The 16,427-nt window shown below is 37.2% G+C and overlaps 3 protein-coding genes across 3 annotated transcripts in view; all 3 read left to right on the top strand.

Moving 5' to 3' along the window:
• Positions 1-16,099, top strand: part of LOC307015394 (uncharacterized protein) — a 39,634-nt gene extending 23,535 nt beyond the window's left edge. The window contains exons 3-5 of the mRNA XM_079643956.1: positions 14,548-14,685; positions 14,840-14,901; positions 15,071-16,099. Coding sequence (XP_079500082.1) covers positions 14,548-14,685; positions 14,840-14,901; positions 15,071-15,133 — 263 coding nt within the window. The 3' untranslated portion in view covers positions 15,134-16,099. The remainder of the gene's footprint in view (positions 1-14,547; positions 14,686-14,839; positions 14,902-15,070) is intronic.
• On the top strand, positions 858-2,188 carry LOC307020092 (uncharacterized protein). The gene is made up of 4 exons (XM_079651225.1): positions 858-1,213; positions 1,617-1,778; positions 1,917-1,966; positions 2,050-2,188. The coding sequence occupies exons 1-4, from the start codon at positions 862-864 to the stop codon at positions 2,167-2,169; spliced, it is 684 nt and encodes a 227-aa protein (XP_079507351.1). The 5' UTR covers positions 858-861; the 3' UTR covers positions 2,170-2,188.
• LOC307012915 (uncharacterized protein) lies at positions 8,695-10,493 on the top strand. Its single transcript, XM_079640123.1, has 5 exons — positions 8,695-8,782; positions 8,917-9,318; positions 9,948-10,100; positions 10,191-10,234; positions 10,319-10,493. Exons 1-5 carry the CDS (start codon positions 8,746-8,748, stop codon positions 10,430-10,432), a joined length of 750 nt encoding a protein of 249 aa, XP_079496249.1. The 5' UTR covers positions 8,695-8,745; the 3' UTR covers positions 10,433-10,493.
• Positions 16,100-16,427: the final 328 nt, after the last annotated feature.

Here is a 16,427-nt window from a genome sequence, read left to right as displayed (position 1 = left end):
TTAGAGCAGTATAAACATGGCAAGCAAAACCATCTATTTGGAAACCCGTTGAGCAGCATCACCTAAACAAGTAGGTCGTATTAAATATCAACTCCCTATATGATATCCCGATTATAACTTCAAACCCAAACACTGTCTATTCATATAACTTTTAAACTTTTCACATAAATCCCCAAAACAACTTTTGTGAGCTATTCAAAGTTGGTCCTTTAGACTTTGGAAGAGTTCTGCTTGCGATACAGGCCACTTACATTTTTCTTCGGAATAAAGTCTTTATGGAAGAGGATGTGGCAAGGTTGGGTTTGTCAACATCTGTAAATGATTTTCAGATCATTACCCCCTGATCTACAACAACCCCAAATGGCCATAGGATCCCTTAACATTGTCTTATTTGATGATTGTTAACTTCTCCACACCTCAGTTTGATGCTATGGTTAATCCTTTTGTGGGCCTATATCTTATCTAGTGATCACATCAAAGCCAAGAATAGCACGTATATCTGGACCAACAGAAGACAAGAACTGAAAAAATGTTTCCACTCAACCCAACCAATCATTGCCTTAACTTCCTTTAACGGAAAAATCTGCGCAGGACGTGATATCTCTGAGTAAAACCTGTTTCACTTGTCTTTAACTCTTGGTCATCATCACACATGGACGGGCCATACATTTTCATTTTCATCCTCTTAGGTTTTTCTTTTGATACCATTTTTGGAATTAATTAATTACACTTCCATTTGGAATGATTCATTTTGACATGTTCATTTTATTTTAGAACCTTAATGTGAAAACACTGACTACATATGTTTATTTTCCAGGAGTTGTATCCTTCAGTCATTGGACCTCTGGATCAGAGTTGGAGATGACAGTCAGATCAGGAGACAACATCACTCTCTACTGTGACTGCAAGTTATCAACCGGAGTATACATCGTGTGGTACAGGAACTGCTCTCATGAGAACCAGCCCTCTCTTGTCCTTAAAAATGAATGGACACAAACCACAATCATTGAACGCGTACTTAATCCTCTCCCTCGTTTCCACTTTGTGAGAAACTCTTCCTCCGAGTCCTATGACCTGCTGGTCATTAACATCACTGAGACCGATGAAGGGCTCTACTACTGTGGAACTGAAACGTTTGATGTGGAGAGTGAAAAACAAATTATTCGCAGACCTCTTTACACAAATGGCAACGTCTCAACAAGAATCCGATTAAGTAAGTGTGCTGTTCCAGTGTTGTACCTGCAATATATATGTGTGAGTGAAGTGTATGGAATCAATTGACTTAATGTCCATGGTACAGTACTGACTGTAAACATTGTTACAAATCATTTCCTTAATGCTGGGGCTGCATGTTTCATCCATATGTATTTATTCTTTATTTTTGTGCATGGTGAGCTTTGGGATGATTCTACATTTCAGGCTCAAGCAATATTGATTCATACATTGCATTTGCTGGAATTAGTTAAAAGAAGTATAATACAAAACAAGCACAAGTTTCATTTGAGGGCCATACTGCATTATACTTTTTGAATTAGCTGAGGGCTGTTTCAAAATGGCCCGGGGGCCAAATGTGGACACCCCTGGATTAAGCTAATCGACAAAACTTTTTGTTTTAGACTCTAGTGAGCCTGATCACAATGAGACTTCACAAAACTGCGGTGTAATGCGAGACTGCAATGGTGTGTGCTGGGTGCTGCTGTTCTCTCTGTGTCCAGCTGTTGCTGCTCTGTCCTTTCTCCTCTCCTCACTCCTGGTTTATCACCTCTGTAAGAAAGAAGGTAACTAATGTTTATCTCACTTTTAAAGTTGAACTTGTAATGTCAGACATATCTGTGATAATTCATTCACAATTATTCTCTTCTCTTGATACTGTGTGAGTGTACCATGCTGTAATGATGACGTATTGATTTCCGCAGCTAAAGAACCTCAAACTGATCTGCAAACACCTCAAACAAGACTAAATCAGGTAGGTGAAACAGTAAAATATAATCATCATGACAATAAATTTGAAAATGATTATAATTCTAAACAACAATTGTAACATTTAAGGATGAAGATGTGTGTTATGCTGCACTGGAAATTCGCCCGGCGTCACATAGACCAAAGAGGACGACAACCCAGAGATCTGACTTCAGCACCTATTCTGCCATCAACACTTCTAGGATTTAAAGAGTTTGAACAACAGCACGAAGCAGAATCTATGAAATGTGTAAGAAAATGTGCATTAAATACATTTCAGTCAGAAAACTCACGTGTTTCTTTGATATGTTTATTAGAAGCAGCATGTACTTTGAGTTTGACGTCTAGGCTCGGGCCTCATCACTCCAATAATTTACATAGCACATTGAGTGATGATTAGATAACTATCCCCTGAGCCTACAGGAGGGTGCTGGGGTGGAAGCTGGGGTGGTGGAGGAGCAGTGTCCGGTGCCTTGCTCAAGGGCAGATCTGAGTTATATAGGTTTAGCACAGGGGTCGGCAACCCGCGTCTCTCTAAAAGAAATATTTGTAGGACTATTTAAATGTTGTTGCATGGTTGAAAATGTTTCGTATCTTGTATTTTGAGGTGATACTGTGACACATAAATAAAAAACGGTGTTAATTAGGTAAACTAAATGATGCGTCATATCCTGCTACGGTCCCGCGCTAGCGCCTTTTCTTGCAGGCGAATAACCTGACCCGCGGCTCGATGAGCGACCTATGGATAAATAAACTAAAATAAAAGTATCGGAGGAACACAGGATTTGATTCTGCGTGGACAAAGTTATCTGCTTTCACAGCAAACGATGCTGGCTTACCGGTATGTTTGATATGTGGAGAGAAGTTATCAAAGGTGCTGCAGCCTTTAAGTAATCAGGAAAAAAACGGAAGAGGAAGACAGCTGTCAGTCATAGTTCCATCAGTAAACTCTTTTTAGGGTGCAGCTATATGTTTTATTTATTTCAAAGTGGGTCAATTTTAATTGTATTTTTTCCTTCAAATGTGCAGAGGACTCCCCAAGTGCTGTGTTTAATTTATTTTAAAGTAGGCCTGTATTATTTTTTTATTCTCCTTATAAGAGTTCTTTGTACTCAATTTTATAATATAATAAATAATAAATGCAAAAAAACTGTAGTTTTTGTCTATGATATAACAATAAATACAACTTTATAAGCTATCAAATATGTTTTGCGGCTCCAGCTAAAACAAATTGTTGAAAAAGGGGGCAAAATGGCTCTTTTGGTCAAAAAGCTTGCAGACCCCTGGTTTAGGAGAACGTGTTTGGTTGGTTGTAAGAGGGACAAGGCACGTCACGTTCAAATGTATCATTGGTGCTTTAGTTGACTGCCTGAACTCGGAGGCTTCGCCCCATTTGTAGTAGTAGTTCATTTGTAAAGTTTATACGTTGCAAAGTTCTCTATATGTACTCTCTAAATTATTCTATTTCTAATTTCCTGACACCACTTAACCCTCGTAATGTCCTCCCGATTACTATGCACCTTGTGCTCTCTGGGGTCAAAAATGACCCCATCTGGCTTGTTTGATATTTAACGCATAAAGTATAAAATGTGAATAAATGTTGTGTTACACCTTTAGTTCTACTTCAGTACAATCCATTACCACACATTTCTCCCTCAGTTTTGGAATTTAGTGCCGATAGACCCTTATTTATATGAAATTATAACATTTTCTGATAAAAAAAAAAAGTGAAACAATGAATTAATTTGACCATATTGAATTGTGACTATTTGTCTTATCAGAGACTGGTATATGTCAAAGTTTAGTAAGGATGCCCTTTTTGAATAATTTATATATTTTTAATGACAACACATAATCACACCTTGTGCCCTCTGGGGTCATTTTTGACCCCGTCTTGCTTGACTCTTATTTCAAGCATAAAGTATGAAATGTCAATCCATTTTGTGTTACACCTTTAGTTTTGCTTCAGTCCAACTCAATACCATACATTTTTCCCTTTGTTTTGGAATTTAGGGCCAAAATACCTTTTTTATATGAAATGTTACCGTTTTCTGAGTTAAAAAATAAATGAAACTATTTAATAATTTGAACATATCGTATTGTGACTATTTGTCTTATCAGAGACTGGTATATGTCAAAGTTTAGTAAGGATGCCCTTTTTGAATATATTTTTAATGACAACACATTATCACACCTTGTGCCCTTCAGGGTCATTTTTGAACCCGTCTTGCTTGACTCTTATTTCAAGCATAAAGTATGAAATGTCAATCCATTTTGTGTTACACCTTTAGTTTTGCTTCAGTCCAACTCAATACCATACATTTTTCCCTTTGTTTTGGAATTTAGGGCCAAAAGATCTTTTTTATATGAAATGTTACCATTTTCTGAGTTAAAATATAAATGAAATTATTTAATAATTTGACCATATTGAATTGTGACTATTTGTCTTATCAGAGACTGGTATATGTCAAAGTTTAGTAAGGATGCCCTTTTTGAATAATTTATATATATTTAAAACATTCTAAAAGCTAGCTGCAGCATACAGTACAGTAAAGCATGGTAGATGGTAACAATAACTTTTGTGTAAGGGTTATTCAAATGTGTCTGTAATTGTTCAGAATGCTGATGGAGTAAGATGTGAAGTAATAAACCAAAAGAACGCTGGATGAGGAAGACAACAAGCTGTCCCGAAGAGCCTGAACGAGACATAATGTGCCATCTTGGTTTTGAACTGATTCCCTAAAGCAGCTGGAACTTTACATCATAATTACAATTACAATAACACATTTCCAAAATGAAAATAAAACAATACAATCAGCATTACTTTACATCTAATGTGACATTAACAAAAACATAAACACCTACTGATATTTAGTTTTCCATTAAATGATTTCCCTTTGGCAGACCATAACAATGGCAGTAACAATACATCCATAATACACCTAATTATTTAGGACTGTCGCAACTGTCTGAAATTGATTCATGAAAACATTATATACTGGCTATATTCTTCCTTTATTATTTTATTTTTCACAAAATAGATGTGACTTTTCCCTTCCACAATTACAAGTAAAAATTGATCAGATGTGCACATTGATCTCCATTGTTGTTGTAAAATATGTGAGTGAACCCTGCGACCTAGTTCAGGCTATCAACCTGAGCTACAATGATACATGAACATGACGTGCCTGCACTCATACCACCAACCAAACACGTTCTCCTAAATCTGGTGCTCTTTTTAAGCTGCCAGACTTGCCATCTCTCTCTGCTCTACTTCTGCACCACTGCTGCTTTCTGCCCCAGCATCCGTCTGTAGGCTCCGGCGATTCTGTTATTTAATAAGCACTTTTTGTAAAAATGTCTTGTAGAGTGATAACAGTGGAGCCTCATTGCCTAACTTTTTTAAACTTTTGTAATAAGCATTTTAAATGTGAGTTGTTGTACAGTTCATCTTTCAGTCCACATCTTGATCGATCAGTTACATTCCATAATGGCGTTTATGATTCCATCTCTGCAACAAGACACATAAGCTGTTATCAGCCCCCACGTACCCTTCACCAGTGGTCTGAGACAATTCAAAGTAAGCTTTACAGGAAACCCACAGTGACAAACATCCCCTCACACGCTCAGCCTGCAGACAGACTGAAGCTGCAGATAGTGACCTGCTAAAGGTGTTGGTGGAATTGAGTTTAAGTTTATTCTGAAAAGTGGTAGATTTTGTTCACAAGATAAAAGTCTCCACAATCTTGAAGCCAGAGGTCAGTTTCTTAGAGTTATTTATGTATAACTTCATCAACCTCAGCTATGTTTAGAAGTATGTTTATTTTTCAATCTGTCATATCAGTGACCACATCATAACTGTGTGAGATCAAATAAGACGAGCTCGGGTTGCACTGTGCAACAGGGCCATCGTTTGCAGACAGATGCAGAGTGTGGTTTCATACAACGTCATATTTAAGATGTTTATCTGCATTGTTGAGTCTGAATAACATCTTGTGGCATTTTTGGATGGAAGATTTTCTGTTGCAAAATAGTATTTTCACTTAATTACCTTTGATTTATTCAAAAAAAAAGAAAGAAAACATAGTTATCAAGTCTTGATTTATCTTTATACACACCTACATTCCATTGAAATAATGAGGCTGGGAATGTTGCAAAAAAGGTTATGCTGGGGAAATCAGAGAAGGATGAGGGGATGCTGATTGTGAACTTTAGCCTCACCAGCTGCAGGTGAAACTTTTCTGACTCCTACTGGAGAAAGGTTAGGGCAGAAAAGAGAAGTTATGTGTTGTACTAAATTAGCTGGGATATGCAAGTTGACCTAGATCAGAAGCTCACCTTCCGGGCGGAGATCATCCCAACCAATCTCAGGCCAGATTTGATCACTGCTCACAGTACTAGGATGGGTAAAAAGCACAGAACTGTGTCACTGTGTGTGCTGTGTGCTCTGCATGTGTGACCATTAAAGAGGGTTTCATCCCTCCAATTCTATCTATCTGTCATGTGGTCAACCTCACCAAAGTCCTTGTACATCGTTTAATTAACTGAACAATGGGAGGCTGCAGTCGATGAAGCTTTTAAAGTACTCGGTTATAGCAGCCGAGGCAGTACATCGGGGATGGAAAACGCAGGTTCTCCCAGTGGAGGACGGCTTCAGAGGCTTTGTAGCCAGATAAACCACTAGGCTTCTTAAAAGCATGGGGGTCCGAGGGCAGGCACTCCGACAGGCCATCAAGTCACTGGGAGAAGCGGCTGACCAAAGTAGCAACTGGCTGTGGCTGAAAAGGAGAGATTCCATCTGGGCTGCAAAGTAACCAGCAGAAGGGGTAAAAGGTGTGGGGGGGCTTACCTGGGACGTCAGGTGTAGCCGTTGAGCCCTCTGGAGATGTTGTGGGCCTATCAACGAAACACTGAGGAAAGAGGGTGCCCACCTGATGACCCCAATGATGTTATTACCCCTTTATCTACTCAAGAACTCAAGAAGGTGCCAATTATTGTAAAGGACTTATGAAGAAATCAAATCCTATGAGCTCAACAAAGTAGGGGCCGATCTGACCCATTTTAGCAAAAGCTGTTCTTTTCAAGGGGCTTGTTAAATATATGTTTTTTTTCTGTTTCCTCATTGTTGGACAATGTTTGAAATTCAGAAATTCGCAAGTTAAAATCGACATGAAACTGGTTTTGGGATGGCAGCATTTAAAATCATCAGATTTTTGTATTAAGAGCAGAAAATTGAAACCTCACATACATATAATATTCACTCACAATCCATACCTCGAGTTAGCCACTTTCACAATGGGCCGTCTCAAGCTCTGGGAACTGATTACAAAATCTATTAATGTGGAACATTTAAGGTGCAACAACACTAAATCCAAAAAAAACTCGTATTATAGTATGTGAGCAAGTGAATGTCATCAGCACATGAGCAGGAAGCTCAAACAGACATACAGACCTTCAAAGGACTGCAAAGCCTATGCAGTCATACTGAAGATGTACACGAGTGGCCCGTTGAACTATAAAACCAAGCCGTTAGCTGAAATAGCATACAACCCTTTGTAATAAACAAAAGGTTTAGAAAACCACAGTCATGATTAAATGAGTGAAGACATTAGCAGTTGTATATCTTACAGCAGTCAATAACTGTCTAACTCTCAGCTAAGCCAGCTCAAAACAAGCTTGTAACACTGCACCAAACCTACACATTGCTGGTTGGTATAGTATTGATATTCAAATATGAGCCTACATTTTTTTTAATTAATAACACGATCTGTGAACCGATGATTTTTCCTCTTCCTATTAGCTGTAGCCAAAGCAACAGCTATGATGATTACTTTACTCTTTGACCAAGTGAAATTATGGAAGGCGAGCGGAGTGTTTCTATAAGAACAGAACAACAGTGGTAGCCAAGCAGATCACAGCTTATGTGCAAGCTCTCTGCACACTCTGGGCTACTCACTTATGTTGTTTTTATGAATTCAGCACTCCTGTATTGGGTTTGCTATCCTGGCTCCAAAATGGTGGAATGAGCTCCCCGTTGAAATCAGGACAGCAGATAGCTTGCACATCTTCCGGCGCAGACTGAAAACTCATCTCTTTCGACTCCACTTTGAGTGATAGAATGACTAACAAAGCACTTATATACTAATAAAGGACTGGCTTATCTAAATATTGTACATATTGTTGAGGTCTGATGATGAAACATGTCCAAATTGTGAACTTTGCAGAATAAAATAAAATAAAGTCAAAGGGGTTAATTGGGGATTCAACACATTTCTTAGAGCAGGATCTACTTAATATGATCCATTTCACGCATTGATTTTATTTAAGCAGAGAAAAAGGGATCCATGCCTTCTGTTAGAAGTTACAGTACAGTTACAAATGAGGCAGTCTTTTGTTACTGTACACAGTAAAAACATGCATTTGATCCTTTGCTTTAGTCCTATTGGAGGATGTACAACTTCTAGCAATTGTGCATTATTATGTCCAAGTCTAAACCTCTGAAATATTCAAATATACAGTCTAAGTCCTTTGTGTAAGGTACTACTGCTAGTTTTTTTAGGCTGTAATTTATTGTGTAAATGGCTACATCTCAGTTAGGCGCTGAGGTTAATCCTTTTTTAGGCCTATATCTCCTCTAGTGATCACATCAAACCAATAGAAAACAAGATCAGAAAAAATGTTCCACTCAACCTGCCAATCACCATCTATACTTCCTTTAACGGAAAATAAGTCTGCGTAGGACATGACACTGTTTCGCTTTGCTCTAACTCTTGGTCATCATCACACATGGACGGGCTGCACGTTTTCATTTATGTTCTCTTGGGTAATTACTTTGATTTATTAATTACAAATCTATTTGGAAATATTTACCTTCTCTTTTTGTTTTTAGGAGGAGGAATCTGCCGCTGCTGTAATGTGAAACCCTGTTACACTGAGCCTATTGTCTTTGTTTTCAAGGAGTTGTATCTTTCAGTCATGGTTGGACCTCTGGATCAGAGTTGGAGATGACAGTCAGACCAGGAGAAAACATCACTCTCTACTGTGACTGCAAGTTATCAATCGGAGTATACATCGTGTGGTACAGGAACTGCTCTCATGAGAACCAGCCTTCTCTCGTCCTTGATAAAAATGTATGGACAAAATCCTCTACCGATGATCACATAATGAATCCTGTCCCTCGTTTCCACTTTGTGAGAAACTTTTCCTCGGATACCTATGACCTGCTGATCATTAACATCACTGAGACCGATGAAGGGCTCTACTACTGTGGAACTGAACAGTTGAAGGTGGAGAAAGAAGAGCACATTACTCGCAGACATCTTTACAAATATGGCAACATCTCAACAAAGATCCAATTCAGTAAGTGTGCTGTTCTTGTTTTGTTCATGCAAGATCTATGGCAGTGAATGTAATCAGAGTTATGAGTGCACTTATATCATTGATGATCTAAAAATAATATCAATTATTCCATTCAACAGCATACGTACAACACGTTTTGTACATGAAAGACATTTGCATCAACAAACCCAACTTGAAGTGGAATAGTGTATAGACTTTTTCAAAAACAATTCAACCTCATTTTGGGGCCACATGTATCTGAAGTTTTGTTAGTCACCCTTAAAGGAGAATTGAGGATTATCTATGCGGTTTTTTTATGGTTGGGTTAGAAATATGAGAGCAAAGGCTCAAACAATGTTAGATGTTGCATATAATGGTGGAATTAGCTAAAAATTCTGACAAACTTGAGACACAAATGAGAGGGTCTATTCAAAAGAACAACCTGACAGGGTAAAACCTGTGTTTTGGTCTTTGCTCAGCTGCCAATGTAATTTTTCTTTAAGCTTATTGAAGTTGAGTTCTCCAAAACTCCCTTTTATTTAATTCTTGGACATATCTGGGTTCTAAGTTTTTAGTTTAACATGTATTTCACTGAGTTATAAAACTATTTTCATATAAATAAAAAACAAACATTGTGGCGTTTAATTCAGCTGTTTCAGACTCCAGTGAGCCTGATCACCAGGAGACTCCACAAGACTGCGATGGTGTGTGCTGGATGCTGCTGTTCTCTCTGTGTCCAGCTGTTGCTGCTCTGTCCTCTCTCCTCTCCTCTCTCCTGGTGTATCACCTCTGTAAGAAAGAAGGTAACTAACTTTTGTCTTACTTTTGAAGATTAGCTTTTGATATCAGAAATATTTGTGATAATTACTTAGTCATTCATTTCTTCCCTGAAGAACCTCAAACTGATCAGCAAACACCTCAAACAAGACAAAATCGGGTAGGTGTAACAGTAAGATATAAGTTATCATGACAATAAATCTGAACATGATCATTATTCTAAACAACACATTTTACATTTAAGGATGAAGATGTGTGTTATGCCGCAGTGGAAATACGTCCGGCGTCACAGAGACCAAAGAAGAAGACAACACAGAGTTCTGTCACCTATTCTGCCATCAACACTTCTAGGATGTAAACACTTTAAACAAGAGGACAAACGCATCAAATTGTATGTGTTATTTTGCCGGAATACTTATAGCCACTCATTGTCCCCATTTTGGAAAAGTAGTACTAAACTATATTTCTTATTTCCTAACACCACTTATTTGATATACAATACAAATAAACCTTGAGACAAAAAACCTGTGTTTATGTTAATTACAATTCAGCTTCAGATTCAATGTTAACATTGAATCTGAAGAAATCTAACTGTAACATTTTGTAATGACCAAGATGGCTGTTTGTGTGTGACAAGATATGATTGATGTATTCGGGCTATTTCCTGTTTTTTATCTCAAGTTACCCATCAATCCCAACCCTCCTCCAGTAGAGTCTGATACAAATCAAAATAAGTGTTATGTTGGGGCTCATTCTGCCACAGAGAATTACATGTATTTTTGTTTTTTAAGGATATTTCAGATAAATAAGGATGGACCTTTCACTAGAAGTTAGAAGACAGCAATGATAGTAAAGCCAACCTCAACCACATTGTGTATAACACCTTGTAATAAGCTAGCCTCACAGGAAACTCACAGTGAAAAACATCCCCTCATGCGACTGCAGTGATAGCGTTAAGTGCAGTGTGAGTGAACTGAAGTTTAGATCAAAGATATTGCTTAAAAAGGAACAAGCACACACCAATGACGACAGGAAAGGTTCTGGTCTCATTCACTGTATGGGGAGAGCGTGGTGAGTTGGGCCACTTTCTGTCCTTGATGAGGGGCCTACTCTATTAAACATGTTACCTTTCCAAGGCTACCTTTCCAAGGCAGAGGCCCTTTAAAGAAAGGTAGCTGCAGAAGTTAAGCATGACAGATGGATGCACAAATTCATTTCTAAGTTTCTTTCAAACTGATTCTGGAATTGTTCAGACACAAGAATCATGACTCCCCAAACATAATTAAATCAATTGGAACTGCTTTTTTTAATGTATTTAAATGCATTTACCAATTATTCGACTGGGCTGTCTTCATCACAGCGAGTTTAGTAGATAACTTAAAAAAAAAGAAAAAAAAGAAACAAGGAGTGGCTCAACTTCCCCACAGTCTCAAATCACCAAGCATCCCCCTCCTTTTGTTGTTGTAGTTGTTTTTACATTATTTCGATGTAAAACCTGTATAACCTGGTTTATTCCGGTGCCACCGAGTTGGTCTACTTGGTAACACTTGAACAATGTACATAGAGAAAGGGTTGGTGAATTGCTGATGGAGTAATCTGTTAGCCACACCGGTTGCATGTGAAACTCTTCTGACCTCTAGTGGAGATGTGAAGTAATAAAACAAAAAATTGCTGGATGAGGAAGACACCAAGCTGTCCTGAACAGCCTGAACAAGACACAACGTGCCATCTTGGTTTTAAACTGATTCACCTAAGCAGCTGGACCTTCACATCATAATAACAACACATTTCTTTAGAAGGGGTTTAAATATTTCAGATACAATTAATTCAATTAAATCAGCATTCATTTATATCCTATGTAACATTATCAAAAACATTACCTCCTATTGATATATTTAGTTTTTCAACTAAATATTATCGCTTGAATAGCAGATCCATAGAGACCATAATAATAACATTAACAATTGAGAATACATTGTATAATAATAATTATTTATTACTTCTGTTATTGGCATTAACCAAATCATAGCGTATCCAAACTCATTCATGAAAGAAATGTATACTAATAAATCTTTTCATTCTTTCCAAATTTGACTTTTTTGTTTGAGTTTGTTTGACTTATTTCCACAACTCCAATACAAAGTTATCAACCTCCATGTGTAATTGTATTTCCTGTTTGTTGTTATTAAATACATTTAAACTTCTAGCTTATTATTGAGTGAAATTAATTGCTAACATTTCATAATGGTGTTCTAGAATTATTGCTCTGCAACAAGACACAACTTTTATTTCCGAACAATTTCCTGTTTTTACCTGAAATGGCTATCGGCCCCCTCCCTTCACCAGTGGTCTGACACAATTCAAAGTAAGCTTTACAGGAAACCCACAGTGACAAACAACCCCTCACTCGCTCAGCATGCAGAGAGACTGAAGCTGCAGATAGTGACCTGCTGAAGGTGCTGGTGGAATTGATCAGTGAGCGCATCATAACTGTTAGATCAGATAACACGAGCTCTGGTTGCACTGTGCAACAGGGCCATTGTTTGCAGACAGATGCAGAGAGTGGTTTCATACAAAGTCATATTCAAGATGTTCATCCGCATTGTTAATTTTGATTCAAATCTTGTGGCACTTTTGGATAGAACATTATTTGATGTACAAATAAACATTCAAGTTACAATAACTTGTGATGAAAACAAGTATATAGGAATACACTTAACTTATCAGGTTTTTCTGGGAAAAACAGAGAACGGTGAAGGGATGCTAGTTGTGAACCCTCCTGACCACTGGAGAAGAGTTAGGGCAGCTCAGAGACATTATGTGTTTCATTACATCAGAAGGGGAGATCTGACCCATTTTAAACACATCTTCCCTATTTCCTCCTTGTTGGACAATGTTTTAAATTTGCAAAAATCTCCAAGAACTGCTTTATTTTAGAGCAGACATTTGAAACCACACACACATATAATAATCGCTCACAATCTATACCCCAAGCAGGTTATGAACCCACATCTCTGTGTCAAACGTGTGGCTTTTCACACTGGGCCACTTCCAGCGCACTAAGTGAACTTAGAGAACTACAGTGAGAAAAATATCAGAAACGTGCCATTCACCAACCTGCAGAGAAACAAATAGTCACACACTGAACTGAAGGTAAACCTTTAATATGAAACGGGAGTTATAACAAACTAAAATGATATGTTTACTTTTAATTCATGTGTTGAACTTAAAAAGCATTTTAAAACTATCCTATTCTTTATGACTAACCTATTAATTAAGATAACACATTTCTGATTCAAAATATCTTAGTTTCTTTCCTCTACGGTTACATTGTTCTATTGTCTTACAGAGCACGATTAAGTAAAAAACCATCCTATTGAAATGTCTTCTCTGTTGTTTATAGGAATTGCATTTGATATAAAGGTAATTCAAAAGCACCTGAGAGTAATTAGGTACTTTTATGTTATGATACTTATATTATGTTTCTGTTTTTTCATGTAACCACTGATTGTAACGCAATACATTTTTAAAGTTACCCTCCCAACCCTGAAATTGAGGCGATCTTTTAATCAAGTCTTTCTCTTTGATTCTAACCAATAGAAACAACGACAGCATTTCTTTTTCAGTTCAACGTGCCAATCAAAACAGACATGTCATTAAATAGAAAAGTCTAGGCAGGTCAGTACGTCCAGCAGTAAGACCATTAACGTTTTTCTTCATCAGGTCATCATCACAGATGGAAGGGCTTCGTATTTCTCTGGTCATTCTGCTAGGTAATACTTGGTAAACTCATTCACTTTTAATATATTCTATTCATTGTGTTATATTAAATTAATGTGTTCATTGTCAGTGCTGTAATGAGCAGTAATCTGCATGTAGTGCAGTGGGATACACTGTGTTACTCTGTTGTAATGTACACTCATCACATTTATATTTGATTTTGTGATTGCTTTCATTTTGCTGTAGTAGTATCATGCACTCATGGCTGGACCTCTGGATCAGAGTTGGAGATGACAGTCAGACCAGGAGACAACATCACTCTCTTCTGTGACTGCAAGTTATCATCCGGAGTATACATCGTGTGGTACAGGAACTGCTCTCATGAGAACCAGCCTTCTCTCGTCCTTAAAAATGAATGGAGAATAACAACAAACATTGAAGTTGTACTTAATCCTATCCCTCGTTTCCACTTTGTGAGAAACTCTTCCTCTGAGTCCTATGACCTGCTGATCATTAACATCACTGAGACCGATGAAGGGCTCTACTACTGTGGAACTAAACAGTCGAAGGTGGTGTATGAAGAACAATTTACTTCCGCACATATTTACACACATGGCAACATCTCAACAAGGATCCACTAATCGATTTTTCTTAATTGACAGTATAAAAAAGACCTTCATCTACTAAATTAAATCTTTTAATTTTGAGGCAAACTCAAATTCAAATGTAAATCTAGATATGTATTTGTTCCAGATTCCAGCTCATGCCCTGAACCCGGTGGACACATTTTGAACCCTGTTGTGCCCTGGATGATGGTGCTCACTCCAGCCTTTACGATTCTCACCTCCTTGATTTCCTTTATTCTGGTGTATCTCTTCTGTCAGAAAACAGGTACTGTTGTCGCACACTTGTTTTCCCTACTACTGTTTAAAATAAATGATGTCAAATCTATTATTTATACATAAAGGAAAGCTCTAATAGTGAACTATGTTTTCATAGGTGCAGTGGGTGGTATTTTGTAATGTTGTTGTATTTTATTTTGCAGATAAGGAACCTCAAATTCTCCAGAAAAGACTTAACACCAGGATTCAAACAAGATGGGATCAGGTAATGAACACAAGACATTTAGGAAACGTACAAAGTCTACATTGATCTATAACAGCACCTCTTAGCAGTCATCTCCTTGTCAGCAGTGGTTTCATATTTCACAGTTAGACATCTTTATTTATAACAGCAAACTATATTTCTAAATAATAAATGTCAAATGATTTCTCAGGATGAAGATTTGTGTTTCACACGAGTTGTGTTCCGAGCGAAGGATGGAGAAAAACAACAATAGACGGAAAATGGACAACAATATCACATTCACACTGATTAGGCAGAAACAAACTAAAGTTCAAGGAGTTCAGATTCAGAAGGGTTACATCCATGTGCTCTGTTTAAGTATTCAATCCCTCCTTTTTTTTCCTCAGTTGTTGTGCCAATCTATCAGATCATGAAGTGTTGACGTGTTTCATAAAGATTGGGTTTAGTGCCTCTTTACCTGTTCTTACTGAAATCTTATTAATAAGCTGTGTTCAAACATAATATTATCATCAACTAACAAACGGCTCCTTTCCTTATGTATGAATGTGGTATCATTACATATATTTGAATCCTGATCAAAATGATCAATATAAGAAAAGATAATAAATACATTGAAAGGATAGCAGGATGAACATTTCAGTATCCCAGAAAAACGGTAAAATTCAAAATATTTTAGATACATTTTACATAGCATACTTTTGATCCAAGTGAATTGACTTGATTCAGGATGTTTCTCTCTTTCTCGTCGCTCTTTGATTGTTGGATGTGCCAACATGATATCTGCATATTTTCTCCTCAACTAAGTTGCTGTGTCTAAAAATGTAATGTAACATTTAACATTAATTTATATCCAATGTGACATTATTCAAGACATTACCTCCTATTAATGTATTTTGTTTTTCTACTAAATATTATTGATTGAATGACAGATCCTTTAGTTGACCATAATAATTAAATTAATCATTCATAATACGGGTTATTATTTAGGACTTCTGTTATTGGCATTAACCACAATATAGTGTATCCAAACTCCTTCATTAAAGAAATGTAATGTATTTCTTAATGTTTTCATTCTTTCCAAATTCGACTTTTTTGTTTCAGTTTGTTTTATTTCTTTCCACAACTCCAATAACAAGTTACACTTGATCAGATGTGCAGATCAACCTCCATGTGTAATTGTATTTCCTGTTTGTTGTTATTAAATACATTTAAACTTCTAGTTCACATTTTTGACTGAAATTAATCGCTAACATTTCATAATGGTGTTTTAAGATTATTGCTCTGCAACAAGACACAACTTTTATTTCCGGACAATTTCCTGTTTTTATCTGAAATGGCTATCGGCCCCCTCCCTTCACCAGTGGTCTGACACAATTCAAAGTAAGCTTTACAGGAAAGCCACAGTGACAAACAACCCCTCACTCGCTCAGCATGCAGAGAGACTGAAGCTGCAGATAGTGACCTGCTGAAGGTGCTGGTGGAATTTATCAGTGAAAACATCATAACTGTGAGATCAGATAACACGAGCTCTGGTTACACTGTGCAAC

The sequence above is a fragment of the Notothenia rossii genome, assembly GCF_949606895.1.
Source record: "Notothenia rossii genome assembly, chromosome: 1".
Lineage (NCBI taxonomy): Eukaryota > Metazoa > Chordata > Actinopteri > Perciformes > Nototheniidae > Notothenia > Notothenia rossii.
The sequence above is the reverse complement of the archived record's forward strand: the minus strand, read 5'-3'. Positions and strand labels throughout refer to the sequence as shown.